Here is a 20,000-nt window from a genome sequence, read left to right as displayed (position 1 = left end):
CCATGTTGAGAGAATTATAGGCCATGCCCTCTCAACAGAATTTTCTTTTAATTTTGAAAAGGTTTCTCCCTTCCATAACCTCTGTATCTAGCCTTAGAAATAACTTTCAATATGATAAGAGTACAAATTCCTTTCATTATAAACATAATTACTGAGTGTATATTCTTAAATACAAGATGGAATTTACTCTCTATATATACTGATAGCCTCGATTACGCTAAATATATTAGTCCTGGTTGCTAAATAGGAGCTAGGATTCTGTAAATGCGTAAATACTCTCTATCTTCCCAAGATCATGCATTCAACGACACCAATGGAAGGGAAGCTATCCAAGTATCACTAAATCCCCTCATTTATCCGTAACTCCACAGCTCGGGTAAAAATTTCCTCTTGCAGTTCTATCGTCACTTTAGCCCAATGATCTCTCATTTCATAACATGTCTAATCTATGTCTTTACCTGTTATAACTACAAACATATTGTGGTTATGTCATCTTATTCATCATGGCTTATCATCGTGAATATTCAATCTACCATATGAAGATTAGCATTAGATACTTTTCTTTTTCTCTTTTTACATTAGATGTTGTATGTGTATCTGAATACAGGAAAATGCTAATACAACTCGTATACTCACAAGCTCATCCATTTGACACATCTATAGACAACATGCAAACATGTTACCTACAAGTTTAATTGTTTTAGACAAATACCTAAACAGATAACATAACACTGTTGCTTTTAACAAAATCAAATATTTCTTGTATGAATTCCCCAAGTTCCGGAATAAACCTAAGTGTATCCTTAATTAATTCCTACTTTCAGTAAAAACTAAACAAGCAAGGATGTACTTCCACTCTTAAAAATCTATGAGTAAAGAAAGTGTGGGGAAAAAATACCACAGGAAGAGACCAAATCTGAAGCATATGCTGTGGAGAGAATTCAATAATGCAACATTACTCAAGTCCTGAATTAAATATTTTAGATCTCAATACTACACCTCATTTTCTCTATCTACCATACCATTATCACGATTCTCTATCATTATCATTTGCAGTAGCATCCTTCCTTCCTGATTAATCACTATTCCAAGGTATGATAACAGCAATGCAATAATCAATTTTCTCAACTTTTACTGCATCGCACCTGAAAATCACGTAATTCTATCACTCGACTAAATCATTTTACATTTCAATATACCACATGAAATACGTTACCTATAGCTCTCTAACTGAAAAAAAAACAAACAAATCAATTCTTTAATGCCAATAAGAGAAGAAGAAAAAAAAAACACAAACGATAGAATCCTTCCCATGAACAAAAAAATATCAACACACGAAATCCCTCTATGCTGAACACCCCCAAAAATAGATAATTAACACACGACTTGTACTCTACCTTCTATATGGAAGGTCTCATGAAGTTAAAAAGATACAGAAGAAGCGAAAACATGGATGGCTTTGCGGTAAAATTGACGTGTTCCATCACATATCCATCGACTTCCTCAACTCGACTCAGGAAAACAACAAATATCAGCTGGTGAGAGATGCGACGTCGTGCCTAAAACTTTTAAAGTGTCGTACGTATAAAGTGATGATTGTGCGGTGGATATATCTACGTTTATATTTTATTTCTTGTTATGTATATATTTTTTAATTTATGTTCTTTGAGTTTGGGTTATTTTTTAGGATTTTTTGGGCTCTCGTATGATGTTGTTTGTTTTTTGTTTTTCTTTAGCATGAACAAATGCTGTTCGAAAGAGAATAGCTTTAAAGCATTCAATAAATATCTACCTCTTTTTTTATCCTTTCATCGAGAAAAATAATGCATTTTTTTGTTATTTCCCCGACTCCCCTTATCGTGATATAGAAATTGAGTGACTCAGAAGGCATAAATGAGAAAGCATGTCCTCCATTATCAACAGGTTGGATTTTGCATAAGGATTCAGCTGCGCACACAGAATACAAGAAAAAAAATGTACACGTACATAAACTACTCTCCAACATGTAATCGCAGTCAATAAGAAACAACAGAGATATGTATTCATTACCAAAGCAACGCGATGCATATCTTTTAAACATATCTTTTAAAAATATATATATATTGTGTTGAATACCGGTGACGCAGATGAAAATTGTCGGGGATGAGGGGAAGGGGGGTGGAGGGGACCCCAGTGCAACATCGAATGCAACAATTACAGTTATATCAATTGATCTAAAAGTATATCCATGTTTCAGAAGACATAGATATGTCATTGCTGACTGAAGTGTAAGTAGTAAATACGGAGAGATCCCCACCCCTTGAAAAAAAAATAAATAAAAATATGTATAGATACAAGATATGTCATTTTGTTTCTCAAAATATAAATGAATGATTCATCCTATATGACAAAATACTGACAAACAAATATGTATAACAAATATCAAAATGTATATTAACCAATAACGGTAAACCATGAAAATAACTATAAATAGAAGATTTACATTGAAAAAAAAAACAACAACAGCATATAATCGATAAAGTGATTGACAAAGAGATATTGTATTTAACTAACAAAAACAGCAAACACAAAGCAAACAAAATGAACACAAAATCACAAAATCATGTAAGACAAGGCCATATATTTTGCGTCGCGGAATTAGCAATCATTGTGATAATTATGATGGTAATAATAATGATAATAATAATGATGAAAAGAATAATAACAATAATAATGATGACAATATTAATGATGATGATGATAATGATAATAATAACGATGAAAAGAGTAATAACAATAATAATGATGACAATATTAATGAGGATGATGATAATGATGATAGTAATGATGATAAGAATAATAATGATAATAATGATAATAGTAATGATAATAATGATCATGATAATAGATGATAATAATAATAAAGATCATAATGATGATAGTAATAAGGATGATAATAATGATAGTAATGATAATAATGATAATAGTAAATATAATAACAGTAACGATAAATAGTAATAATGACAACAGTAATAACGATAATGATTAATGAGGCTGATAATAATACTGATGATGATATATAATGATAATAATAGTAATGATAATAATGATAATCATATTAACAAAATAATTATGATAAAGACAATAATAAGGATGATAATGATAACAACAAAATAATGAGGAAAATGATAATGATGATGCTGATGATAACAATAATAATGAGGAGGATAATGATAACAATGACAATGATGATAGTAATGATAAAAAAAATAAAGAAACGAAACGAAATAATAAAACGTTACCATGATATGATAATGATAATGATAGTAGTAATGATGTTTATCATAATGATAACGGTAATGATAACGCTGATATTAATTATTAATGACAAAGACCGTAAAAATGATGATGATAATGATAAAAGTAATGACAATAACAATAATAACAATGATAGTGATGGTGAATATGATAACAATAATGATGGTAATGATAGTGATGATGATAACAATAAGAATAATAGTCATTATCATCACTGTTATAATCATCATCATTAGCATCTTTCTTGCCATTACTGTTATCATTATTATCATCATAATCATCATACTTATCATTCTCATTTTATCATTATTACGATAATTATTACTATTCTGTCTGTTGTTACCATTATCAATACTATTACTATTATTACTATTATTATCATTGTCATTATCATTTCTGTTTTTATCAATTTCATCATTATTAGTATTTTCATGATCATTATTTTCGTTACTAGCATCCTTATTTTCTATATATTATCATCATCAGAATCACTATCATCATTATTATTCATAATAGTATTATGATCATTATCATTATCATTTTTACTACTTTTATCATAATTACCATCATCAATAATGATATTATTATTATCATCATTATCATTATTGTTATTATTATTATTATGATTATCATCATTATAATTATTATCCCCATTATCATTAACGTTATTATTATAGTAATAATAATAATAATAATAATAATAATAATGATAATGATAATAATGATAATAATAATAATGATAGTGATAATAATAACAATAATGATAATGATAATAATAATAATAATAATAATAATAATAATAATAATAATAATGATGATGATAATAACAATAATGATAATAATAATAATAATGATATAAAAATGACAATAATGATAATAACAATAATGATGACAATAATGATTATAATGAAAACAGTAATGATTTTAGTAATCATAACAACAATTATCATTTTATTTTATATTCTATTATTTCTACCCTTATCATTATTATCCTATTATTGTATATAATCATTGCTATAATCATCATGAACACTATCATTATCAGCATTTTCAGTATCATCATCATTATCATCATTATCATTATCTTTATTATGACTATTGTTATTATCATTATTACTATTAGTAGTAGCATTAGTATTATCATCATTATAATCATTATTGGCATTATCATCATCGCTATTATTTTCATAATTATGAGGAAGATCATAATACATACAACAATAATGATGATAATGATAGTGTTAGTGATGAATATAATTAAGTAATATTATTGATAATAATGATGATAATAGCAAAAGTAATATTAGTATTCGTAGTGACAATAATGATGATTATGGTTTTAACAACAACATTAATGGTAATGATGTGATAATTATAAGAGTAATAACGAAAATCAGAAAAAATAATACTAATACTTATAATGGTGATGATCCTAGTGATAACAATAACAACAATAACATTGATATAACGAGCTGATATTATCCGAAAATTTAAGAATCATGAAATTAGTAAAAATCGTGAGTAAATATAGCAAGTCAGATGAACGAATGAGTAATTACGTCATAAATTGTGATTGAGAGTGTGATGAAGGTGATGGATGCAAAGGAACAAAGACAAAAAAACTAAAAGCGCACACGAGGTCACACGGATATGTAAAGGAGGGAAAATTAAGTGCAGAAATGACGGATGAGGAAAATTGAATAAAAAGCCATTTGCATAAAATCGATTTTATTTCGTTCCCCAACTATCCAAAGATATATATGTGAAGATACTGGCACGTGGAGACGTACGCACGTACACACACACACACACACACACACACACACACACACACACACACACACACACACACACACACACACACACACACACACACACACGCACACACACCCACACACACACACGCCCATACACACACACACACACACACCCATACACACACACACACACACACACACACAATCACACACACACACACACACCCACACACACGCATACACAAAATCACAAATACAATGAATACATACCACACCGTACCTACATGCATACCAACCTATCGCCCCTTGGTTTATTCTGTGAACACCGTTTTATCTTTTACAAGGCCAGGATTCCGTACACTTTTATTTTTGAAAGGAGAGAGAGAGAAAAAAAAACAAATGGCCGGGTTAGCTGCGCATCGCTGGTCACTTTTTTTTCTTTTTTTTGTGATTTTTGTTGCTGGCACTGTTCTTGTTGTTGTTGTTTTTTTATTGTTGTTGAGACTTTGTGACCTCCGTCTGACCTTCGTTTGTATGACCTTCATATTCGTTTTCGCTCTAATGGCATCGTTTTGGGACCTTTTTATATACTCTTTTGTGAGTCCTTTATTTTTTTGTTCGTCTATGCCTTTGTTTCTGACTGACTGACGGACTGACTGATTGATTGACTGACTGACTGAGTGACTGGCTGACGGACTGACTGATTGACTGACTGACTGGGTGACTGAATGAACTGATTGATTGATTGATTGACTGACTGGGTGACTGGCTGGTTAGTTGGTTGGTTGGTTGGTTGGCTGTCTAACTGACTCACTCACTGATTCACCCACTGACTGACTGACTCATTCACTCAATAACGCACACACGCACACACACACACACACACAAACACACTAACATACGCACATACAATAATGCACATCATCATGCATGCGTAAATTAGACCTTGCATGCACGGTTTCATGAATATAAACACATAAATGCATAGTCACTTCACCTGTTAGAAAAAAGAAAAGAAAAATGTTTATAAGACCGAGTCAGTGCGTGACGTTCATGTCCGTTAGTAGTTTTAAATGTCCTTTTAAAGAAACATATATTCAGGTTGTATTAATTTAAGATTGTATCTAAATTCTAGATTCAGATTGCAATCCTATACGTTCGAATTGCATTAAAATTACATGGCTATTCATTCAAAGCAATACAAAATTACATTTTTATGAATTTTAAAAACGCATTTTAAGATTCATGTTTTCAATGGTGTTCATGTAGTATTTCTATACATTTAGATTATATTTAAACAGCATTCAGTCTTTATTGTAATACATTCATATTGCATTAATTAACAACTATCAGGTTAAATCCAAAACTGCATTTCGTAATCACTTGATCGTAGAATATATAGTGCAGCACAAGAGGAGTTTTCTCTTATTGAAAATGTTGAGGTCGATTAAAGTCACGTGACCAATCTTGGTCACTCTGGTCATGTCAGTATGTGTATATGAGTGTGTCTGTATAGGAGGGAAAATGGGAATCCTTGAGTGTATGTTTGTTTGTATATGTATATGCATGTATATATATATATATATATATATATATATATATATATATATATATACATATATATATGTTATATATACATAAATATATATATATGTATATATATGTATATATATACAAACATACACTCAAAGATGTGTATGTGTGTGTGTGTCTTCATTCATGAACACGAGTGTATGATGAAAGGTAAGGAGTCGACAGTAAAAAAAAAAAAAAAAAAAAAAAAAAACTTTGGCACCATTAAAAAAAATCTCCTAACTTCTCATCCTCTGACATTCAGTTAGCTTCACAGTCGCTTCCTCCTTCGTGGAGGCCTTGAAGCACGACAACAATGGATAATACTGCGTGCTGCCCCACTTCGGTGACTGCCTTTTACATTTACTCATACTCCTTTCAGACTATATTCAGTTTACACCCAAATTACTTTCATACATTCTCAGTGCATCGGAACTATCTTCCTTTTGGGACTCAGGACATTTCAGCTGACTTCATTCCACACTTGCGACTCCCTCACCGAAACCAAAGCCGGTACCTGAATTTCAGGGATTCTTCTATAATGTTGGAGTATTTAAGATAGTTCGAAACTACAACAGTAAGATAACAGAGGAATCGGATACTTACATACTTTGGTTTATCTATTTATTTATTTATCTATTTATTTTATGTAACTGTTCAGGGCCTAGGGGAAAAATCGACAAGCAGAGGACGAATTCCAGAGGGGCAGTGAGGCCAAATGGGGGTAAACGAGCCGCTAACAAGACCAGTGGCTACCTTGGCCACTACTTGACGACGCGATGCCCTGTTCCTGCCTTCATCCCTGCTCGTTTTTAGATACTCTAAGGAGGAAATCAGAAAAAAATCAACCAAGGTCAATCAACCACTGGCGAGAATTAACATGTTCAATTTGACGCTCTTCATTTTCTTTTCAGTCTCTACTTTTAGTATTTTTCCATTTTCAACTTGTCGCGTTTTTCTTGCAGATTTTATGAAATTTCATTTTTATGTCAAATGTAATCGTCATGTCTGTTCTTTTCATTTCAACAGAACTTTTAACGTCTTTTGTGAAAGAGAATACCCCGTTGCAAGAGGCGGTATACATATTTATGAAAATCCATCTAATCCAGTATCTATGCTAAAGTACAGAATATTTTCGGCTCTCAAGAATAAGTGTCGTTATCATACCATGGGAATTTATTCACTAATGTTCTTTGTGTTATTCTTTTTTTTATATCCTTGCGGTTAATTGAGCCATGTTCTTTATAATCACTTTTATCGTAAGTTTTACAGGATCACTGTTTTTCGATCAATTCGCACCTTAACCTTAATTGCTTTAGGGACGGCGGCGCCTGGAATGCTTCGATTTGCCGATTCGAACAGGTAAGGCAGTCTGACACATGAGTTCCCTGTTATCATAGATCTTGATTTAGAACTAAATGGTTCCCGTGTAAGTGTTCATTTTAAAAATATGTAGCTTGATTTTTTTTTTTTTTTTTTTTTTTTTTTTTAGTAAGACATTACAGTATTACAGTGCCATTCTTGTGAATTTTTTTTAAAGTAAATATGACCATCACATAAAGCATTTACGGTCATATTCTCTCTCCTTTCGGAATACTCAATTACTGATTTTTTTTTTCCTTTTCATTTCCGTTTCTTTTGCCAGTAACTGATAATTAGACAAGCGACAACAAAGACCATGTGAGCGGCACTTACACCAACGCAAACATCGGGCATCTCTCTTCAGCTGAGGCAAAGTGTGAACATAGAAATTAGTATGCATTACAGTCTTCATGCCCCTTTTCAGTATGAGGCTTTAGGTTTCATACCAGAAGGCATACACTTATCGCAAGGAAACAAGGCATTGTCTGAATGCATTACATAGATCCAAAGACACCGCCGGCTTGGACGATTTTTCCCTTTTTTTAAAACTTTTTGACAAGCATATGGAGAAGAGAGAAGAGAGAAGGGAGAAGAGAGAAGAGAGAAGAGAGAAGAGAGAAGAGAGAGAAGAGAGAAGAGAGAAGAGAGAAGAGAGAAGAGAGAGAGAGAGAGAGAGAGAGAGAGAGAGAGAGAGAGAGAGAGAGAGAGAGAGAGAGAGAGAGAGAGAGAGAGAAGTAGTAGTGGGGGGGAAAAGGGAGGGGGCGGAGAGAGGAAGATGGAGAGAGGGAGAGAAAAAGAAAGAGATAGAGAGAGAGATTGTATACGGCATGTGTGCACAATATACATGTATTGCGGTTGTGGTTGTGTGGTTGCATGTGCGCAGACAGCTCACGTACTCATTTACAATATGACATGCATCACTAATGCCTATTTGTGCATTACCATGCAAATATATGCATTATCTCATCTAATCGTATTTTAAACACGTGCGATTTATGATATTTGTAAATCATTTTTGAAGGAAAGGAACACATACATGTAAGAAAAAATACATGACTCGAAGATATTGAATTCCTCAAATTGTTGATTATTGTACATCTTGGTAACTTGTTATGAGTCTCCTTAACGTTTATGTAACATTGTTCTTAATTATTCTATTTTTATTGTGTCAATTCCGATTAAGGAAATGGATAGAATAGCGTGTATTTGTAATTTCTATTATGAAATGTTATCGTGATTCATAGTCCTTCTCGATAAAAAATGCTCTTTTAAAAGATTATACATATAACTTTCCTCACAGAAGAACATTCCAATAATCTATAAAATGCTCGCCGTAATATCCCTTCGACTTTATTATATCATTTATCCCCAATATGAATAAAATATCACAAAACCCACTAATCTATATAAAATTCATCATATCTTAAACAAATAAGTCGAAAATGAGTAGTTTTCGACATAAAAACTAAAATCAAGTCGACGGTCGGGACGTTGTTGACAAACAGGGAGAATCGAGTCACTTGAGGGAAGAACTTGTCTCAAAATGCCGGCAGAAAATCTCGAAGAACAAGGTCTGGAGAAGAATCCAGACCTTAACCTCGCCCAACTTAAATTCTCCCTCACTTTAAGTGACTTCAAGAATGATTCTAAGATGAAAGAAGAGCTTATGCAGGCCATTCAGAAAGATAGTAAGTGTTACGAGTACTTTTGTATTTTCTTTTGTTTATGTGATGGAAAATATAATCTCAGTTTTGAGGTAATATTGATTTTAAGCTTAAGTATAGCCATTGGTGTTTAAATTTGTAGTTATTTAGAGTGTAAGGTAGATGCTTTAAATAGGCAGTGTCCTGTCTCTCACGAACAAACCCATCACTTACCCTCCTTATTTGAGGTAACGCATTTAATTCGGTGTTTGTCTAGATGGTAAATAGTAACCACTTTTTGTGATGGTATTATGGTACTTTTCTGATTAATGTCTGCCATTAACATAAGGTCTGTAAATCATTTCGATATTAAACTCTCCATCCATTATGTATGTGACAGACTAAATGCCATTTAAAGGAAATCTAAGAAGTATGACCAATTGTTAGATACTTTTCATCTAATATAACTGTCACACATATTAAAAGTATAGATGTTAATTGATGTAGAAGTACCAGCCTGTCATAACTTGTATTACATATCAATAAAAACTTTCATTTCACCTTCTAAAAGATATGCATCAAGATACCTTGAGTATTATATGATAAGCCTCCCCAGATGTGAATATCAATAACTGCAGGTGAGATTTTGTCTGCAAGGACTATATACAAAGATACACAAAGTCTAGATTAATACCAATTTTATTGAGTATTTTTTAACCCCATATGCACTGAATTGCATGATATGTCATGGGAATAATTCACTCAAGCCTGGTGATATCCTATCACATCATGATTTCTCCCTCTAAATATGCATCTTACAGAGTTACATAATATACTTATTGCAGTTGCTTTTTTATTGACATATTTCTTCTTGATTTGTCTAAAAATTGTAAAAAAATAAATACAAAAATGGGTGAAAAGGCCTCTAAGAGGCACAGTTTAACATCGTCCTGGGAGAGATCTCACAGGTGGAGGCGTTTGTTATCTTCACAGAGACAGCTGCATTAGGCAAATACTTGCTCTGTCATGTATCGGTTAAATGACCCTATATAACTTTTAACCTCATATGTGATGGGCATGTCATAGATGAAAATGTCTCAAAAAATGTCTTAGAATTCATTGTCTTGTCAGCTATATGCACTGTTTACTTTTTCTGTATATCAGAGACTTTGTGAGAAGTTAATGCTATCAAAGGAGATAAGAATGGTGTGGCATTAACCTCTAAAAGCCTTGCCTTGCTAGCCAGTTGCAATAAACCTCAAATTCTTAATTTCCCCGTGACCAATTTTGATCTTTGATGTTTATATGAAACTCGCTTTCTACACCAGAAAATGCCTCTCATGCTGGAGGTAACAGAGTTATTGAACATTAGACTGTTATAGTTCAATAGAAAATGGAGGGATAGGGCAGGGGGAGCTTTGATAGAATGATTACAACTTTTGTATTACTTGTATAGTTCTTGTTAAATTAGTAGATTTTGCAACAATTTAAACTCTCGTGAACCTCATATCTGCTTTGAATATATTCCTTGTGTAGGTAATCTTTTAATTGATTCAAGGAGTTGTATACAAGATTGGTATAGGAAATTGATACTGCAAGGCTACAGTGAGTCATCAATGTGGTCAAGATGATAATGGAATGATATTGTAGGTAAAAATGATAACATAATTTCAGTCATTTATATCCCCAATATAACATTATGAAGTTACAATGGACCAGATATTATCTCAGTTATCCTTTGTGTTATTATTTTTATTACATTTTATTTTGTAAGAGATCATCATTATATAAGTAACCCCCCCCCCAGACATGGCCCCATTCTATGAGGAGTGCTGCCGTGACCTGGGCTGGCAGCTGGACAGTGGCATGCTCGAACGTATGAAGAAGGAAAATGAGGAGGAGCTAAAGAAGATGAATGAAGCCATTGAGGAGGCGGAAACTTCAATGGGAGAGACAGAGATCAGGGAAGCGAACCTGAAGAAAGCCGAATACCTCTCGCGGATCGGAGACAAGGTTGGTGCAAACTCTGAGGTTGAGGTTAATGATTTTTAGGTCAACTATTTTTAGCTTTCTCTTTTTGCGATATTGGGCTTTTGTTATCCTCAAATACCTTTTTACATTTTTATATATATATATATATATATTACATACACGTTTTTTTTATTTAACTATATTTATCTATATTATTCTCTGTGTATCCTCTTATTCTTATTTTTCCCCATTATTCCCTGCCAAATCTGTGATTCCTTTTTTCAAGGTTTTATTATCTTAGTCTGCATTTACTATGATAGTCTTAATTTATTATTATTATATCATTGTTATTATTATCATTGTTTATATTTATTGTTATCATTATTTCCCATATCATAATCATTATTAACCCAATAATAGTGACATACAGGATTTGTGCTCTGGTGTGACTGCAATATGCAGCATTTCAGCATATGAATTTTAGTCTTATATCTAAATCCCCACACATTGTGTATCTGTAAAAACATTCTTGCCCCAACTTCTTAAATTAATAAATCAAATTCACATTATCCCATTGATAGTGCTTTACGATTCCCTTTGCAAGTTCTTCATGATCTCTTGGCACCCATTCAGGAGGAGGCTGTTAAAGCATTCGCCAAGACTTACGACAAGACAGTTTCCCTGGGCCAGCGCCTTGACCTTGTCTTCCACAACATCCGTCTCGGCCTCTTCTACCTGGATCACTCCCTCATCACACGCAATTTGGAGAAGGCAAAGAGGTAACCGTTGTAGATGTATGCTATTTTTCTGTGGCACATAACATGAGTGGAAATGCATACGTAAAACTTCTTATACATTTGTTCTCTACCTAATATTTTTACACTCACAGCTTGATCGAAGAAGGAGGCGACTGGGATAGACGCAACAGGCTGAAGGTCTATGAGGGAGTCTACTGCATGGCAGTGCGGGACTTCAAAAAGGCCGCTAACCTGTTCCTTGACACAATCAGCACCTTTACATCATATGAACTCATGGATTATACTAGGTAACTAAGAAAAGACGTGAGAATTTCCAACAGCATGTTTCTCTTAACTTCCTCTTTTTTTACTTTTTCTTGTAGTATAAATTCATTTATGAAAAAAATATTCCATACATTTAATTGATCTACTATGTTATTATGCTCTTTATATCAGTAACATTAAAATAACAATCAAGAGACATTGAAACACCTAAATTTCTTACAGGTTCGTAGGCTACACTGTACTTGTGTGTATGATTGCCCTGCCACGCAATGACCTTCGCACAAAGGTGGTCAAGGGATCTGAGATTCAGGAAGTACTTCACTCTGCTGATGACCTGAGATCATACCTCCTTTCACTGTATGAGTGCCAGTATCACACCTTCTTCCAGAAATTGGGTGAGTACTTAAACCTTCGGAGACAGGCCACATCTGAAGATGTTCAGCCTGGGTATGTTGATATATGTTTTCTGTTATTTTCTAGACATCTAATATGATTATCAATCTAGTTTATGATATATCAGCAAAGTGGCTCTAATTAGCATTTGGTATGATGCCCTAGTCACAGAACTGAAGGAATAAATAGCCTGTATTTTGAAAAGAAAAGAAAAAAAAATGCAGTGTTAAAGTGATCTGACTTCACAAAATACCCTTAATAGAGGGATAAGTGTCGATTTTGTTAGATTTAGTGCCTTCTAGTTTGGAAATTAGAATCACAGCTCTGGTAACATTTTGAGAGATTTTGATGCTTATAAAAAATAGCTTTAAGGTTTTATGTTTCCTTTTTTTACTTTCTTCCTTTCTCAAGCCTTTCTTAAATGCTTAAAAAACTTTTCTTAATTCAAGACTTTTTTTGACCAGCTTGGGTTGAAGGCGAGCTACGACATGATCGCCTGCTGGCACCCCATTACAGGTACTATGTGAGGGAGATGCGCATCTTGGCTTACACACAGCTGCTTGAATCTTACCGATCTCTCACACTTCAGTACATGGCCACTGCCTTTGGTGTCTCCACAGAATTTGTTGACAGGTAAGATTTTTTTTTTTTTTCTCTCTCTCTCTCCCCATGTTAGGCTTTATTTGATATTGATTTTCTCTGACTAGAAATTGAAGATGAAAGAAGGAAAGTATGATAGATAAAGTCAACTGATTTTGTTGTAAGTCTAAACATTTTCCCACACTATTTCAGGGAACTGTCAAGGTACATTGCTGCTAACCGTCTCCACTGCAAGATTGACAAAGTGGGAGGCATCGTAGAGACCAACCGACCAGACTCCAAGAACTGGCAGTACCAAGCCGTGATCAAGCAAGGAGACATCCTCCTCAACAGAGTACAAAAATTATCAAGGGTCATTAATATTTAGGTCTAATTTCAAGTATAATGTTTATTTTCTCTCTCTTTTTTTTGTATTTTAATATGTGCTTTATTTTTCATCTCAGTCTATAAGAAAGATAGTTTTATGAACACTAAATGGAAGTTTTTCAGTTAGAGGATGATGTGGTTGTTGAGTCTATTAGGACCTAGGGTTGCCTGGGGCTACAATTTGTAAATTGTCTTAATTTAAACAAACCCAAATATTAAGAATGGAAAATGAGTTTCTACAATAAAAAGAATAAACAATATTTTTAATTTTCTTTCCTACAGTATGACACTTAGTTTATTGTAAAATGGATGGATAGTAGATATAGTATGCCTATATTGAGGAATTTCAATTGGGAAACAACTATACTTTCTCTATAGTTCTGACAAAAAGCATCTAAGTGATTGCATAGACACTCATATATGAAATCTTTGAATTTACTTCTTTCAAATTCAGCTCAAATTACACCAAATTTTATCATATGTCTAAATAATCTTTTTCACTTTTCAATTGAAGACAAATTTATCATAAAAATTCAGTTGTGAATGATCATTGTACCCATCCACTATACCTGTGGAAAAGGTATTTACAAAGAGAGAGAGCAAAGGTCATGATTTGTATAAAATGTGAGGGATGGAAAAATCTGAAATATCAAACTGGAAAGGAAAGCATAATATATAGATATCAAAATAGATATATAGTCAAGCTCTGGCTCTTGATTTCTTTATTCCTTCATAAAAAAAAATGTTTGTTTAACCATATTAAAAAGTTTGTTACAAAATTTTTATTTGCTATTCCTTTTTTATCTTGTTATGCAATCAATTTCATGTTTTGGTCAACATTACTTCCTATACATTGTATGAAAATCTTGAAAGAAAGAGGAAGCTACAGAAGTAAAATTAATTTTATTTCATTCTTAGTTGAAAAACTAAAAGGAGAGTGACTGCAGAAAAAAACAACAAATACAATCAAGAAGTTTATTTACATCAAAGTTTCTATGATTAACAAAAATATCTAGGCACCACAAGGAAGGCCTATTAAATAAATCACCTCTAAATAACTAAATACATGTTAGTATGGAAGGTATTAGGTACACTTCCATCACACCCAGACGACCTCATTAATATAAATGATGCCTCCTAAACATTAATCCACTTCTTTTCGCAACACAAAGATGGTCCGTCATAAGGTTGCTTTAGTATCCCTCCTTTGAGCTAAGCTTCCTCAAGTTCAACCAGCACTCCCGCACAATCTTTGGGGTGCAGGAACACTACAGGCTTCCCATGGGCTCCAATCTTAGGCTCCTTGCTCAGGCAGCGGATTTTCTGTGCCTGCAGGTCCGCCATGGCAGACTTGATGTCATTTACCTCTATGCAAATGTGGTGCATTCCTCCATTCTTGTTCTTGTCCAGAAAATTCTGAAGAATAGGTTATCAATATATAGAGATTTTCATCATTTTTATCATTATTATTATACAAATATACATATATATATATACACTTACATATATATATATATATATATATATAAATATACATTTTTTTTTTTTTTTTTTTTAAGAAAAAAGCAAGGGCAAACAGCATATTTAATGTTAATAGTACTATTCACTTGTTAACCATATATTATAACTTCTTTAGTTTTTACTGATAAGAGTAAATAAGAATATGAATCATCAATCATTTTCACTGACCATAGAAAACGGAAAACAACTATTACTCTCCACTCACTTGAATGGGGCTGTTTTCTCCGAGCGGATGCAGCAATTCTAGCTTTGTGTTATCTAGCTTAACAAACACAGTGTACACACCATGTTCTGGCAGAGCCTCCACTTCGCTAACCTCTGCTCCTAAGACATCCCTATTAGGATGCGCAAATAAAATAAAAAATAATGTCAGATAATAAAATATCAAAGTTCTTCACAATCTAGAATGGCCTTTTACTGCTTAGGAAATGGTAATAATGCAGATTTATTTACTGGCATCAATAACCTGCCCATAATCTAGCCTCTACCCATGCAGTGTGGCCAAGTAAGAAAAAGCCAAACCAAGTCTGTGCTATCAACTTCAACAGCTTTGTATCTTATGTCTTGGGATTATCACACTGCAGACTTTGGAGATGGGGGGAATATATGTGAGAGAGAGAGAGAGAGTGTGTGTGTGTGTGTGTGTGTGTGTGTGTGTGTGTGTGTGTGTGTGTGTGTGTGTGTGTGTGTGTGTGTGTGTGTGTGTGTGTGTGTGTGTGTGTGTAAATATAAATATGAATATGAATATGAATATGAATATGAATATGAATATGAATATGAATATGAATATGAATATGAATATGAATATGAATATAAATGTAAATAATGTAAATAATATATATATAAATAATATAAATATATATATATACATATATATATACATATATATATTTACCTATATTTATATATATATTCATTTATTTGTTTTTACTTAATTTTATATATATATATATATATATATATATATATATATATATATATATATATATATATATATATATATATATATATATATATATATATAGAGAGAGAGAGAGAGAGAGAGAGAGAGAGAGAGAGAGAGAGAGAGAGAGAGAGAGAGAGAGAGAGAGAGAGAGAGAGAGAGAGAGAGAGAGAGAGAGAGAGAGAGAGAGAGCTGAATGAGAGTGAGGGAGAGAGAGACACAGAAAATGAAGGGCAAAGAAAAACAAACATCTGTTACTTCTAGTATGATAGGAAAACCACTACCCTAGTCCTTCAAAAATGAATAATCTTTTTGTTGTTAATGTCTACAATAAACAAACATAAATTAGAAAAAAAAACTATTGGTAAATAACACTAGAACTTCATGACTTGCTTCAACACATAAATGACTGAGTCTCTCTTGAGATCATCCTTTCACAGATACAATTAATGCACAAATACTAAGCTTCAGAAGCTAACCTACATATTATCCAAGAAAAATCACTAAGAACAGAATTTACTTGAAGAATACTTCTATTTTTTTTATATAATAGAATTGCATGGAGTTATAAAGAAAAAGGTGTACTAGTCATAAATAGACATAAAACAAGATTATTGGGCATAAAGATAAAACCTAGAAAATCTTTGCAAAGAAAAAGTAAATCTATAAATTGCATATCAGCGTTTACAGGTCTCTCCATCTATCAATGTCATGGCTTCTATTTACTGTAATCTAGCAACTGGCAATAATCCAAATCCCATTAAATAATGTTATAATACTCAAGATGTGGCATTACATAATTTCACAATAGTTGATATGCAATTACTGTTTAAATATGAATTTTCAGAATTATGCAACTATGAAGATGTAATATTAAAAAATTAAAAATTAAATTGTGTAATAATTTACTCTCTAATTTCTCATTCAGTAAGAAAGTTACTCATAAATCACAAACTTAAAAAATGAAAGAATTACCTGTAGAGAGCCATACTCTTTTCCAGATCTGGAGTTGCAATAGCTACATGGTTCAGGCTTCCTAATTTCCACAGTGCAGCAGGAACTTTGCTCTTGGGGCTCTGGTAAGTCACTGCACTGTGGCTTAAAAGACGACTGCCCACTACGCCCATACCCGAGAGGCGGGAAGCAATCTGGGTCAGGTGGCGCATGGATCTCATTGTGACAGTTTTTGCCTCCTTTTTTAAATAAAATCTATGGTGATGCACAAAGACCTTTCTAAAAGAGAAAGTAATGAAAGAAGTAAAATATGACAAATATTGAGAAGGCCGAACTTAATCTCTCTTCAGTACACGTATCGATAAAGAGTCTATGGTAACGCTCCTATTGCAGGAACTTCAATCACAGCGTTTATAAAAATAAAGTAAAAGCAACAAGCGCAAATCAGTTTCTTAAAGCTTGAGAGTAGGTGCTGTATCCTCCATTTCCGTTTTCTCTTGCTCTTCGCGTAGACGCTGCTCCTCTAGTCGCTGGGGCTTAATCTGGGTGAAGTAGTAATAGGAGCGTGTGCCCACGATCAGCATCCCATAGAGGGTCAGGCCAACACAACCCGCCACGAAACTCTTGTGCAGGATGTCAGCCCAGCGGCTCTGGATCGGACTTTTCCTCATCACGGAATGTTCAAGCACTCCTGTTGAGGGGGAATAGAATATAATAAGATGCAAATACTTTTTGAGAAAGAGAGGGGAAGAAAGCCAGAGGGAAAGAAAGAGGGAGAGCACAAGAAGGAGTAGAGAGGGATGAACTACTGTCAAAAATACTTGAATGACTGAAAGAATTCCATTTATGATATTGACATCTTTGGAAAGTTCGGACTGAATGCATCAATGATAGTTTTATCCTCCATCGCTCATTTGCAATATTTTTTATTCTCCTGACTACAAAGTGTACAAAAAAATATATATAATAATGATGAAAAAATCTGTTATTGTTTATTGTACATAAAGGTGATAGTGAGATCTTGAATTATGAAAACCGCTGCTACAGTTTACATTGTTTAATGACTGTACTTTATGTAAGGGCAATAAAATGTTAACACATCAAACCTGTGTACCTGCGACTACACTAGAAATTATACCAGTGTGCCTACCACCTCCCTCTGCATTTTCAACAGACCAGAAAATAGCAACAATTATCCATTACACATTCCAGCATGATAGATCTCAGAAACCACCTAGTGCTTTTTCGCCAACTAAAAAAATAGCAATAGCTCTATCTTGCCACAACATGACGGAACTTAGAGATTACTGCGATCAACAGATATTAAGCCATTTTCATGATTGGCCTACAACTAAGCCAAATTTACCACTAAGAGGCCTTCCATCAATGACAAATGCAAGTTTTGACTCTATATAGGTTGTAAAAGTCCTATTTTGAAAGCTACTGTGGTTGTCTTCTTAACGTTTTCCACAAATAATTCTCCTAAACCCAAAGCTCAATCATGAATAATCCTAAATAATGAAATTGAAAAAAATTATATATAACAGATAGACTATCTTCCTATCTATAAATAATCATACAGTCTAACTACTATATCATCCTATAGATCTAAGTACTACTGCACTTCATTAGGGTCGCATGTCTTCAATCAAAGAAATACAATACAATTCTAAGGCCTATTTTTTTAGTTTTATGTAATCACGGTGAACTAACTAGTATGTTGTGCAGCCGACAAGAATTGAAGTCAAATATCTACTCTAATACGATGTAATTTTTAGTCAAAGGACAATATCTCTATTCCACATACTTACATTAAACTAACCCCAAAGTCTCACTGGATATTACGCGTATATACCGGCTTTTTTTTAAGGTAAATTTCCCCCAAACTCACTCTCAGCAAACAAGTACAACGTCGTGAATTTCGACCAATCGGAATTCACTGAAATTTCGACCAATGACAATCCTCCTTCTTTGTTCTTAGGGATTTGGAATGTAAGAACTTAGATAATAATTAAGTTGTATTACTAAGCACTTGCTATTGAATATTTTTTATTTAAATCAGAGAATAGTTCTTAAAATTGGAAGAATATGAGAATCTAGTCAATCTAATCAATATTGATACGTATTTTAGAATACTCTAATGTTAAAATCTGTGATATTTCTATATGTAGAAAACTAAAATCCATACACAAAAAATATTTATATCATACGTGTTAATCGAAACCAAAAAATGTAATCTCTAAAATACTCTTTATATATGTTTGTACAAGTAGCATTTTGATTGGCTGACTCGATCTTGCCGCTGATTGGTCGTTTCCCGAAGCGGAGCAAAATGTCAACAATGGAAGTGACGAGCAACTGGCCGAGCGAAAGCGACTCGGCTTTACAGGATGTTATTCAGGAGAGCGAGAAGTTACCATCGGGAGAACTGGAAGACTTACTGGACGAGGAGAGATGCATAAGTTTAGGTCGACCAGAAGGCGTGGAGGATGATGGCGGGTGTGTTATTCGTCTTGCCTCGAGATACCCTTCATTCAGACATACCAATGGGTTTTCCTCTCGTAATAAAAGACTTTTAAGTGGATTTATGGTCTTATCT

The 20,000-nt window shown here is 33.3% G+C and overlaps 5 protein-coding genes across 7 annotated transcripts in view; 2 read left to right on the top strand and 3 right to left on the bottom strand.

Annotated features, from left to right (window-relative positions):
• Positions 1 to 1,537, bottom strand: part of cyc (basic helix-loop-helix ARNT-like protein cyc) — a 19,077-nt gene extending 17,540 nt beyond the window's left edge. For all 3 annotated transcript variants that reach the window (XM_086554947.1, XM_086554948.1, XM_086554949.1), the window contains exon 1: positions 1,398 to 1,537. The gene's annotated coding sequence lies outside the window, so the exon portion shown is untranslated. The remainder of the gene's footprint in view (positions 1 to 1,397) is intronic.
• Positions 1,538 to 9,463: 7,926 nt separating this feature from the next.
• Positions 9,464 to 14,243, top strand: Rpn7 (regulatory particle non-ATPase 7). The gene is made up of 7 exons (XM_043019430.2): positions 9,464 to 9,676; positions 11,439 to 11,644; positions 12,236 to 12,381; positions 12,492 to 12,647; positions 12,847 to 13,019; positions 13,482 to 13,650; positions 13,810 to 14,243. Exons 1-7 carry the CDS (start codon positions 9,532 to 9,534, stop codon positions 13,982 to 13,984), a joined length of 1,170 nt encoding a protein of 389 aa, XP_042875364.1. The 5' UTR covers positions 9,464 to 9,531; the 3' UTR covers positions 13,985 to 14,243.
• A 701-nt stretch (positions 14,244 to 14,944) lies between these two features.
• Positions 14,945 to 19,375, bottom strand: LOC122255383 (methylmalonyl-CoA epimerase, mitochondrial). Its single transcript, XM_043019432.2, has 4 exons — positions 19,293 to 19,375; positions 17,423 to 17,680; positions 15,710 to 15,839; positions 14,945 to 15,399 (listed from the first exon to the last, which is right to left on the bottom strand). Exons 2-4 carry the CDS (start codon positions 17,620 to 17,622, stop codon positions 15,196 to 15,198), a joined length of 534 nt encoding a protein of 177 aa, XP_042875366.2. The 5' UTR covers positions 17,623 to 17,680; positions 19,293 to 19,375; the 3' UTR covers positions 14,945 to 15,195.
• LOC147468187 (uncharacterized) lies at positions 17,679 to 19,351 on the bottom strand. Its single transcript, XM_086554946.1, has 2 exons — positions 19,213 to 19,351; positions 17,679 to 18,092 (listed from the first exon to the last, which is right to left on the bottom strand). The coding sequence occupies exon 2, from the start codon at positions 18,070 to 18,072 to the stop codon at positions 17,854 to 17,856; it is 219 nt and encodes a 72-aa protein (XP_086411072.1). The 5' UTR covers positions 18,073 to 18,092; positions 19,213 to 19,351; the 3' UTR covers positions 17,679 to 17,853.
• A 323-nt stretch (positions 19,376 to 19,698) lies between the features above and the next one.
• LOC147468186 (uncharacterized) overlaps positions 19,699 to 20,000 on the top strand; it is a 1,655-nt gene continuing 1,353 nt past the window's right edge. The window contains exon 1 of the mRNA XM_086554944.1: positions 19,699 to 20,000. This exon is cut by the window's right edge and continues 1,353 nt beyond it. Coding sequence (XP_086411070.1) covers positions 19,734 to 20,000 — 267 coding nt within the window. The 5' untranslated portion in view covers positions 19,699 to 19,733.

Source organism: Penaeus japonicus, unplaced genomic scaffold (genome assembly GCF_977035675.1).
Source record: "Penaeus japonicus unplaced genomic scaffold, GWHDUDI00000001_assembly GWHDUDI00000030, whole genome shotgun sequence".
NCBI lineage: Eukaryota > Metazoa > Arthropoda > Malacostraca > Decapoda > Penaeidae > Penaeus > Penaeus japonicus.
Note: the sequence above shows the minus strand (reverse complement) of the source record. Positions and strands in the feature narration are given on the sequence as shown.

Excerpts from the sequence above, each read along its gene's own strand:
- LOC122255383 (XM_043019432.2), bottom strand. The coding sequence starts at position 17,622 with ATGAGATCCATGCGCCACCTGACCCAGATTGCTTCCCGCCTCTCGGGT. Across the intron at positions 15,840-17,422 it reads AAGAGTATGGCTCTCTACAG|GGATGTCTTAGGAGCAGAGG; the intron begins GTAATTCTTTCA and ends GCATCCTAATAG. Across the intron at positions 15,400-15,709 it reads GAGAAAACAGCCCCATTCAA|AATTTTCTGGACAAGAACAA; the intron begins GTGAGTGGAGAG and ends CCTATTCTTCAG.
- Rpn7 (XM_043019430.2), top strand. The coding sequence starts at position 9,532 with ATGCCGGCAGAAAATCTCGAAGAACAAGGTCTGGAGAAGAATCCAGAC. Across the intron at positions 9,677-11,438 it reads GCAGGCCATTCAGAAAGATA|ACATGGCCCCATTCTATGAG; the intron begins GTAAGTGTTACG and ends CCCCCCCCCCAG. Across the intron at positions 12,382-12,491 it reads AATTTGGAGAAGGCAAAGAG|CTTGATCGAAGAAGGAGGCG; the intron begins GTAACCGTTGTA and ends TTACACTCACAG.
- LOC147468187 (XM_086554946.1), bottom strand. The coding sequence starts at position 18,072 with ATGAGGAAAAGTCCGATCCAGAGCCGCTGGGCTGACATCCTGCACAAG.